At 40.7% G+C, this 11,280-nt stretch overlaps 1 protein-coding gene across 1 annotated transcript in view; it reads right to left on the bottom strand.

Moving 5' to 3' along the window:
- SHC3 (SHC adaptor protein 3) overlaps positions 1-11,280 on the bottom strand; it is a 249,246-nt gene that overhangs the window by 105,411 nt on the left and 132,555 nt on the right. The window contains exons 3-4 of the mRNA XM_004697582.2: positions 5,219-5,279; positions 1,873-1,992 (exon numbers count right to left, since the gene is read on the bottom strand). Of these exons, the coding sequence (XP_004697639.1) occupies positions 1,873-1,992; positions 5,219-5,279 (181 nt within the window). The remainder of the gene's footprint in view (positions 1-1,872; positions 1,993-5,218; positions 5,280-11,280) is intronic.

Genomic DNA, 11,280 nt, shown 5'->3' with positions numbered 1-11,280 from the left:
TTTTTTTTAAAAGAAGAAGAAGAAAAAGTTAATGCCTTTTCTGGAATCAAGATGGTCTCTCTTTATGCATATAGAATAAATGTTCAGAATAACTACATGCTTACTTTTTTATGATTGAGATTTTTGTTTTATTTTGTCATGATTGTTGGTTTTTTAGGGTATGTTTTTCTTTATATGAAATACAACATAGGCAAACCTATAGAGACAGTAACTGGATTCACAGTTTCTTAGGGTCATGGTAGGGGAAGTTGTGGGGAAATGGGGAGCTAATAATAAGGAATACAAGAATGAAGAAAATGTTCTAAAATGGACTATGGTGATGTTTACACAACTGTTTTTAATGTGTTTAAACCACTGAATTGTATAATAAGTGATTTCTATGTCATTAAAACTATTAAAATTGAAAAAATAGAAGAAATAACTGGGAGACAAAAGACACTTATAGAGGCATAAATTTAGGTATGCACACATGCAAACACATTAATATTTAACACTAGGGATATAAGTTTATGTACATATATTTCAGTGTTAAGCATTAATGTAGCAGATGGGCATTGGGTCTCTACTCAAGTACTCCCTCAATGCAAGAACAGTTTGTTCTAATTAACTGTCATTCTGTGATGCTCACCTTCCTGACATGATCACTGAAGTCAAATGGGTACATAAGCAAATGTGGTGAAGTAAGCTGATGGTGCCCAGATATTAAAAGATATAGCATCTTGGGTCTTAAAGGCTTGAACTAAATAAGCGGCCATCTAGCAGAGAAGCAAGAAAGCCCACATGGAAGAAGTACACCAGCTTGTATGATCACGAGGTGTTGACAGGATAAAGTATTAGGAATCAGAAGACCCGAAACAAACAAATATATCAATACAAATGAGGGAGATTGGGGTGGGGACCCGAAGCCCATTTGTAGATATTTGGACATTCCCACACAGAATAGTCACAAGGAGAGAACAAGACAGCCAGGGTACAGCACAACACCAGTGAAACACACAACATTCCTCTAGTTCTTTAATGCTTCCTCCTGCCCTCTGTCATGACCCCAGTTCTACTTTACAAATCCAGCTAGACTGGAGCACATGCACTGGTACAGATAAGAGCTCTCAACACATGGATTCCAGGACAGATAAAACCCTCAGGAACAGCAATGGGAGGAGCGATACCATGAAGGTAGGGGGACGGTGTGGGGAGAAGGGGGAGAAATGGATTACCGACTACAATGACCCACAGTCACCTCCCCACACCCCAGGGGGATGAAGAACAATAACGTGGATGAAGGGAGACAGTGGACAGTGTAATGTGTGAAAATAATAATAATTTATAATTTATTAGGGGTAAATAGGGTAGGAGGGTGGGGGAGGGAGGGAAAAAAAGAGGAGCTGATACTAAGTACTCAAGCAGAAAGAAAATATTTTGAAAATGATGAAGGCAACATATGTACAAAAGTGCTTAATACAATTGATGTATGCATTGTTATAAGAGCTGTAAGAGCCCCCAGTGAAATGATTTATTTATATATATATATATATATACATATATATATATATGAAATATAGTTTAAAGGAAAACAAAGTGAAACCAAGACTAAGAAGGGCGTTAACCTATATGTACACCTCTTTTTATATTGTACATAAGCTAATGGCTCTATATATCATCTTTAAAAAAATTATAGCAGAACTAAAGGGAACCAATTTTGTTTAACACTCGGTTGGCATTCCTTCCAATGGGCCAATCAGAGATTTATAGACTAGTGGAAAAATAACACATGTGGTCCATATGGACTCAATTAAACTGGAACTGGAAACCCTGTTAGATATCCGTCCTTCCCAAGGACTTCAGCTGTGCTGAGAAAGCCTAGTACCCACAGACCTGTTTGGAGTCTGACGTCCGCAGGTTCAGGCTGGTGGTGGAAATGGTGAGAGAGATACTCATCCCTGCAAACTGGAGATTGCTCTTTCCCAAGACGCTGGACAACATTTTGCTTGGAGGCTGTAAAATCAAGCAGCATGATTTTACCTTTTTACCTGGAAGCCACACAGTCCAGGAATGCCTACATTGTTCATGATAGGGTAGTGATGCTGTTTACGAGGCAACTGAACCCCCAAACCTTGAGCTTTTTCTCCTTGGTGGACTCTGAAATGTAAATATGCTAATGAATTTAGCTGAGAGTTTGACATCCAATACTAAGATGTAAATTATAATATGTGCAATAGGAAAATAGGATTCAGTTGATATGTAAACAGTGAATGAGGACTCTTGCCCTAGGAAGCCTCTGCCCATGTCTGGGACTCTCCCGACCTGTCTTCTCTTCACTGAGGAGCGTTCCATAAGCCTTGAGCTTTGCAGACTCAGAAGCCTGACTTTTCGTTACACCAAGAGTCAAACCATTTCTCAGGGACAGACTGAAATGAACTAGCTCATTGGGCTTGTTAGCAATTATAGAACATTCTTTGCTGAATGTTCACAGCATCCACCCCAAACCAGAGCACATATGGGCGGTTCAATGAGAACCAGTGGACCCTGCTCGCCAACAAGGACACATCGACACGATCTAACTTAACTGATTGGTACATCACTCTGCCAGCAATGTCCTTGGCACGAGGATTGATAGACTCACACTCTAGCAGGGCACCTGCTCCCTGGTATCTGGATTGGTGAATGGGCACTGCCAACACTTGTCTCTGTGCATGGCCTTCCAATCCTTTATTTTTTGGATCAGAACACTCTCTACTTTGATATGCTAATAACACTCTCTACTTTGATATGCATAATAATTTACCATGCTTTCTTAACCAGGTCTGCGCTGATTTTGAATCACCTAGGGAGCCATTTAAAAATATAGCTATCTGGTATCAATCTGAAGTTTTATGAGCTATGTCTGGAGTGCCATCCAGAAATCTACATTGTTTCCTTTGCTATTAAATTTATCAATTCACATTTCACTATGAAAGCCATGAGGTTACCCCCAAACTGTGCAGGTCAGGGTTGTTGCTGGTCTCTCTGCGCTCTCAGATACCTCCTGTCCTCTATTCTAGATTCTGGAACCTTGCTGGGTTTCTGATAATCTTCAAGGGTTGATCAAAAGACAGACTAACCTGTCTGAACTTCACTCAACGTTCTCTGCCTGATGCCCAGTTGCTCTGTGGGCTTCTAAGTATCCACAGCTATAAAGGCAGAACCAAATTAGATAACTGGCTATAGCCATAGAGGACAAATAACCTGCTCACAGGATCTGAAATTAAGAGTGCTCCACCTGATAATAGATTCACGGGTACTCTGAATTTCTGTGGCTTTCTTCAAATAGGAGTTTTGAGTTGGGGTATTTAGTTATATACTCACTAGATACTTAAACTGAAGTGTTTTTCTATGTTATCTGGTCAGTCTGATTTTGTTGTTGTTGTTTTCTGATCCAAGCTTTTTGGGAATGAAAAGGTCTAGCACAGCGGTTAAACACACAACTTTGGGCCTGGGCCTGTTGAGTTACACTTCGGTACATCAGTTTTTATCATCTGTAAAATGAGGATATCTAGCAGTGTGGTTCTATAACTGCTTGTACCAGCTCATGGAAGTCAATTATTAAATCTTTAGGAAGTTTGTGAATGGGTTCTTAAAAAATGATTTATTATGCATTATTATCTCAAGACATCTAAAAAGTTTAGAAGCTATAAAATGGCAAATATTGTCCATAATAAGCACATGCATTTAAAAAGATAGGAATACACTAATTTTAGTGGAAACACCTTGGTTATATTTTAATAGTTATAGATATGACAAGTCTTTTAGAAGCATTATACTTAGTGTACTCTTGCTTTATGTTTCATTTTGAGTTGAGCTTTAAGGAAATGAAATATTTTATTTGTAACTCCGCCAATATCTTTATCTAGAAGCCTATTACCATTTTTGTCTTTTATAAAATTTTCTCCCCCCACATAAAGATTTTTTTGTTTGTTTGTTTCTTTTCCTGATTGAATCAGAATACAAATTGTATTCTTGCTTGTCAAAATACTCATGGCTTTGGGACTTTGAGCTGGTAAGTATTCATGATGTGGGAAAAAACACATGAATCTATACTGTGTGACTTCAACCACAACTTCAAATACAACCTAAAATTGTATGCTCAGTTATTTATATACACACATGGGATGTAGAAAGACATTGAAAACTGTAGTTATCCAATCATCAAAATGATTTTGGATGCCTTTTGTATTCTTTGCTTTTCTATAATGAACAAAAAAAGCTTGAAGGAAAAAAAGTTATTTTAAAAACTCACATGGAGGCCCCATTGCCTATAGAATAAAGCTGGTTTGTTGACCAAAAAAAAAAAAAAAGTTGTGTTCACATAAATTTTTATAGCTGTGAGGGGGGAAACAAATTGAGGCTACGTTGGCTTCCTAGCGCTATTGACAAATTAAATAAATCATATAAGATACAGGTAGCAAATAAATTATTTTACTATATTGTGCTTTCATTTTCATGTCATATCTATTATATGCATGTGGCACCATATGACATAAGGATCTGCCTAACTCTGTTTTCAAGGCATGACGTTGATCACTTGAAACCCATCATGATGATAAGCTTTACACTAGAGAAATTGGCAAATACTACACATCGGTGCAAAAGCCCTGGGCTGCTAATTGGAGGGTCAGTAGTTCCAACCCACCAGTCGCTCCACTGGAGAAAGATAAGCTGTTTACTCCCATAAAGAGTTATAGTCGCAGAAACCCACAGGGCAGCTCTACTCTAGCCTGCAGGGCTGCCGGGGTCAGACTTGAGGGCAGTGAGTTGATTGGAGTTGACAAATCAGTGCTTTTCACTACCACCTCTCCATCTTAACGGTTGTTGTTTTAAAGTTTACAGCACACCACTGAGGGTTTCTATGACAAAGAGCTGCTGAAATGGAATGAATTAATGTGCAAGTACCTAAAAGAATGCCTGACAGGGTTAAAGTATTTGTTAATCACCATCTTTAAGGTTGAAAGCCACATTGAGATGCTAGGGTGTCTTCTGGGCTGTGACCATTTATCACTTCACTACTGTGTGGGAAAGAGGAAACACAGCATTCTTTTGTTTTCAAAAGTCCCAATAACCTGGCCATAGAAACAGGACATGGATAATTTGATATTGATGAGAAATACTGGATGGGTGGCGAGTTGAGGGAGAAGTTGAGCAGAGGTAAAAGAGGAAGCACAACACAGAGCAGGGAGGGAATTACCTTCCTTTTCTTGACTCCTTTGGCACCAGGGACAACTTCACAAACACGGCTGATGGCTTCCCTGATAAGAAAAGAGGAATGATCCATGTTATTACATGTCCATCGAGATTATGCAACCCAGAGAGACGACATTTGCACATTCCCCCAAGACAATAAGTGTCCACTTAGAGTTGTTTGGGTTTTTTTTTTTTCAGTGTAGAAAATAGACCTGCCAATTCAAAACTAAATTGAACACCGACAGGTCATGTTAAAAACTCTAAATTGCACTATTTCAGGGTTTTGTTTTATTTTTTAGCTATGGTGTAAAAGGATCCCTGGTGGAGTAGTGGATATTTGGGGGCTGCTAACTTCAAGTCAGCAGTTTGAAACCACCAGTCGCTCAGCAAGAGAAAGATAGGCAGTTCTATTTCCTTTAGGAATTGTAACCTTGAAAATTCACAGGGGCCATTTCTACCATCCTATAGGGTCACTAAAATCAGTAGCCTTCCAATTTAACCACCAAGTTCTATTGACCAAGATCCCTAAAAAGTACATTGCGAGATGCCATCAAGTCAGCTCTGACTTAAAGCGACAACAGAATGTATGTACAAGAGAAGAAAACCCTGCCTGGTCCTGCATCACCCTCACAAGTTTTCTTATGTGGTAGCCACTGTTATGCCCAGGGCCTTTCTTTTCTTTCTTTCTTTCGATGCCCCCCAACTTTGGCAAAGATGGTGTCCTTCTCCAGGGACTGTTCTGTCCTGATAACATGTCCAAAGTACATGAGCCAAAGTATTGCCATCCTTGCCTCTAAGGAGCATGCTGACGGTACATCCAAGCAGATGTTTGTTTTTCTCACAGTTCATGGTTCTTTCAGTATTCTTCTCCAGGACAATCATTCAAACACATCAATACTTCTTCAGTTTGCTTTAGTCAATATCCAACTTTCACATGAATATGAGGCAATTGAAAATACCAGGGTTTGCTATTTTCATGGAATTATGGTGTAGTCGTTGGTTGTGTGGGCAGCTAGGTTGTGTACGGGTAGTTGGCTATTTAGAGTTATAGGAGAGAGGTCTCATGGGAGCCAGAAATCATACAGTGGGGAAATGAGGATTACAGAGGTAACTGGGGAAAGGAGTGGGGTGGTGGGGGGAGAGAGAGAATGAGGTATGAGTAATAGTAGTGATGTTATGGGCTCCCGCTGGATAGACCAAGGGAGGGGGAAGGAGCTTTCTCCTCTCGTTAACAGTTACAGTCTCAGAAACCCACAGGGAGGCACTATGAGTCAGCATTGACTCAATAGCAATGAGTCTGTTTGGGGATTTTTGGATAGACCAAAGGGATTGGAAAATTATATAAAAGCACATTTTAAGAGGGATAATAGGAATTAATAGCTAACATGGAAGTATATTTTACTAGGGGAGGGACTGCAAAACTGTAGGAGATAGTGGGTGGAGCAGGAGAGTGTAAGCAGATGATCAACACAAGGGAAGAAGATTATGTACAAATATTTAGAAGAATATGTAGACTTGCAGCAAGGAATAGAAAGAAAGAAAAGAGGCAATGAAGGAAAGAGTGAAAGAGGAGACAGACCTGAGGGGAAAGAAGGGGAAACATAGACGGTGGCTTGAGTTGGGTGTGGTTACGGAGTTCTGTTCCTGTGGCAGCGTGAACGTGAGTGGCTATGTGCCCTTAGGTGCCCATAGGAAAACTCAGAGAGATGAACAAAGTGGCAAAATAATTGCTTGGGCTGTGAGGGAGACTGTGCCAGCTTGCCTTAGCAGACTACTCTTCATTCAAGGCTCCTGGAGGCTGGTGAGCCGAGGGACTTGGCTAGGTGGGCTGTGATGGGGTTTGGGACGGACGTTCTCTTTCCAGGGTAGAGTGTGCTGTGGTTGCTGGCAGTGCTGGAGGGGGTGGTCCTACTGATCTTCGACTTGAACGAGAGGAATCTGGTCTTAGTGGGTGTGATTTGTCTGTCTCTGCCTCAGAGGTGCACGTAGCCACAGGGACATATGCATGGGGAGGGGTGCCAAAGAAAAAGAGGTGAAGAAAAACTGAGAGAAATTAGCAACATGGAAAAAGTGTTGGGCTGAGAGGAAGTTTGTGCCAGGCTGCCTACCCAGCCCATCCTACACACCGAGGTCCCAGGGCCTGTGAGGTGAGGGGCTTGGCTGGGTGTGTTGGAATGGGGTGTGGGACAAATCTACTCCTACGGGGGAGGGGGAGCGGAACTCTCCAAAGTGGCTCGTGCAACCATTCAATGGTGGAGGGGAGTCAGGAAAACTCCAAGTTCCCCCAAAAGAAACAATAACTTGGTGCATTTAACGTTCAAGTCTACCCTTTGGCTTCAAGAAGCAAGGACTGTCTTCTGGTGGGACTTTTCCAGAATTGGCTTAGGTTTTCTTCTGGTGCTTGCTATCCAGTGACTGTTCTTCAGGTCTGCACGAACGGTTTTCAAGGATGCGTTATTCAAGGTCACCTTCTATTTCCAGCATGGAAATTGAGGTCTAGTAGAGAGGGCTCAGGAGCCCTGGTGGTTGTATTTATTATGCGTTTTGCTGCAATCCTCAAGATCAGCAGTTCAAAATCACCAAGCACTCCATTGAAAAGTGACAAGACTTCTACTCCTGAGAGGAGTTACATTCTCAGAAACCCACAGGGGAAGTTCTAACATGCTCTATTGGGTAGTCATGAGTGGGCCTCAACTCAATCAGAGTGAGTTTGATTTGGGTTTGGAGAGAGGGTCCTGGAAAGTCTGCATTTAAACTCAGCTCTGAGTTCTGGTATGCAAAATTTGACAAGGCTTCCAAATTGTTCTGTCTTTATGGAGAATTATTCCTCTGCTGAGTCCAAATCTAATTTTAAATATAACTGGGCTCATTTTCCCTCCTCACTGATTAAGCATACTGCATATTTTTTGGTGAGTAGTATTGATATAATATGTTCACTTAACAGTAATTATTTAGTTAGCTGGATTTCTATTATTTACAGTTTGATATCCCTGATTTTTAGCAATAGAAATGGCTTCTTAACATTTTATTCAAAACATCATCTCAGTAAGGCATATCATGACTTCAGACCTCAGCTAATAAGAAAATGGAATATTTGGCCAAAGTTATGGTCCTCTGAAAGTAAACAAAGCCGGCCCTGCTTTTACCCTATAATTTCATCACCTTTTCCTACTCAGTCTAAATTTGTCATCATTTGAGCTAATACCTCTCATTATAGTAGGTATTTAATTATCACTGTCCCCCACCCCCCGCCATGGGAATGTAGAATTTTATAGAACTGAATCATTTTCAATTATGAAGTTTCATCTTTCTCCTTAATTGTCTGTCTCATTGCTGTCTCATTCCATTGCCTCAGAACACATACACACACACACACACACACACACACACACACACACTTTAAAACAATCATTTTATCGGGGGCTCTTACAGCTCTTATCACACTCCATAAATCCATCTATTGTGTCAAGCATTTTTGTACATATGTTGCCATCATAATTTTCAAAACATTTTCTACTTGAGCTCTTGGTATCAGCTCCTTATTTTTCCTCTCCTTCCCCCACCCTCCCTCATGAGCCCTTGATAATTTATTAAAAATTTTTCATGTCTTACACCAATTGCTGTCTCCCTTCACTCACTTTTCTGTTGTTTGGCCCCCTGGGAGGGGGTTATAGGTAGATCACTGTGATTGGTTCCCCCTTTCTCCCCCAACCTTTCCCCTAGTATGGAGCCTGGTAGTGTAATGGTTGCAAGTTGGGCTGCGATGAGCATGACTGGTGGCTCAAAAACACCAGAAGCTCCGCTGGAGAAAGACTGGACTTTCTATTCCTGTGAACAGTTCCAGTCTTTGAAATCCACAGGGGGTCGCTTTGAGTCAGCATTGATTTGATGGCAGTGACTGTGTGAGTGAGTGGAGGTGTAATGGTTACTTATTGGGCTGCTAATTGCAAGGCCAGCAGTTTGAAACCACCAGCTAGCTCCCTGCCAGAAAGGTGAAGCTTTCTATGTCCCCACAGAGTTATAGTCTCTGAAACTCACAGGGGCAGCTCTACCCTGCCCCCTACGTTACTATGAGTCAGCATCGACTCTATGCAGAGAGGTTTTGGGTGATATTAGTAGAGGGAAAAGCTACTCAGTAAGTAACATTTGATGCCTAGACTCTCCAGGAAAAATTAAAGCCATGTTTCTATCTCTTACCTTATACATAAATAAATTTCTGATGGACCACTGATTTACTTTGTTTTTAATGAAACCCTAAGAGTACTTAAAGAAAATTCAAAAGACTGTTTCTTTTACCTTTGAGTAAAAGGATGAAATAAAATCCAGAAACAATAAAAGACAGTGTTGACATACTGAATATCATAAAATTTAAAATCATGCACAAGAAAGATTTGGAACCTATCAGTGATTTTTGTTAATATAAATCAGTAAAGAAAATATTAAAAACCAAGAGAAAAATAGACAAAGATATGGACACTACAAGGAAAGAAATATAAATGACTCTTGAGACTATGAGAAGATTCTCAGCTTTATTCATAAAGAGAGCACAAATTGAAGCATACAAATTTTAGTTTGTCAGGCAAAGCTTCAAGTTCGGAAGTACTCTGTAACATGAGATGCACTTGCACATAGATGATGGAGAAATTCGACACAGTCTCAAGAGGGACAATTTGACCACATCCCTAATAGAGTGAGAGTTGCCCAAACCTTTGCACTTACAAGCTCTACTTCTGTAATGTACTCCCCGAAGAAGAGCTTCTGTACCCTCAGAAGGTCAAGCAGCTTGAGCGCACTGCTACTGATCGCAGTGATATTTTCATTATATCATGACTACTATATGTCCGTAAAACAGATTACCAGCATCACTTCAAAAATGTCTAGCATGGCTAAGCACAAGGCTAAGCACAGTGCATGTAAGCTATGTGCATAAAAAGAAAGAAGAGCAAGAAGAAAAATGCCTATGTATGTCCTCATAAACAGGTTAACTCTCTCTGGAAGAACCCATAAAGAACTGAAATAGGTTTCTTCCAAGTGGCTAAAAGATGAGATGTCGGGGAGAGTTTGATTTTACAATTTTTGGGGTACTTATGGAATTTCTTACTATGCATGTGTATTTCCTGCTTTAAAACTGAATGACGTCTTTTAAATCAGGTACCCTGATATAAATGATAGATGTAGGGATGTCAGCTTGAGGCCCCTGAATAGACACCGAAGGTGAAGGGAGAAGACATCCAGCCAGAGGGCAGCAGATTTGGATTGGGTACCGTGTGAACGCTGGAAGAGACACTGACAAGAGGCAGGCCCTGCCGCACTTTGGAACCGAGGCTACTGCTGTTGTTAGCTGCTTCAGCCTGAAGACTTCTAGGAAGAAAGGGGCCTGAAGGCCAATGGAGAGTTCCACTGTACCCTCTGGTTGCTTGACCCAGTTCGTGTCCTAAGGAGTTGAGAGTCTCATAATCTTAAGTGTCTTCTTGCTGATATGACCTCATTCACTTGGTAGAGATCCCTGATGTCTCCCCTGAACTACAAATGATAACCATTTGTTAATCCAAGTCTTTCCAACTTGAGAAATGCAGCATATGTTTTTCCTTTTTCCTTTTCTACTTCCATGTCTTTATACATTTCACTATTTACTGATCTTCTCAAGCTATTGCCCTTTGGAATCGACTGTTCAGCCTTCTACATCATCATTTCTGCCATCATTTTAGCTAGTCTACAGTGATCAATGAGTCTCAGAGTGTCACTTGAGACACATTCTGGTCTTTTTCCTGTTGTGTGTTCACGTGCACATGAAAACGCTTTCAGGGTAAATTACAGCTCAATGTAAAGGAAACCAAAATCCTCACAATTGGGCCATTTTGTTGAGCGCCTTCTTCTTTGTGATCTTCTCGTTTGCCAAACATGATGGCCCTCTCCAGGAACAGGTGTTCCCGATAACCTGTCCAACGTCCATGAAACTCTGTCTCACCATCCTCACTTTTAAGAAGCATTCTGACTCTATTTCTTCAAAGACAGATTTGTTTGTTCTTCTGGAAGTCCATGGTATTCTCAATATTCTTCACCAAG

The sequence above is a fragment of the Echinops telfairi genome, unplaced genomic scaffold (assembly GCF_000313985.2).
Source record: "Echinops telfairi isolate 266 unplaced genomic scaffold, ASM31398v2 ScPeMD7_1;HRSCAF=3_0, whole genome shotgun sequence".
Lineage (NCBI taxonomy): Eukaryota > Metazoa > Chordata > Mammalia > Afrosoricida > Tenrecidae > Echinops > Echinops telfairi.
Note: the sequence above shows the minus strand (reverse complement) of the source record. Positions and strands in the feature narration are given on the sequence as shown.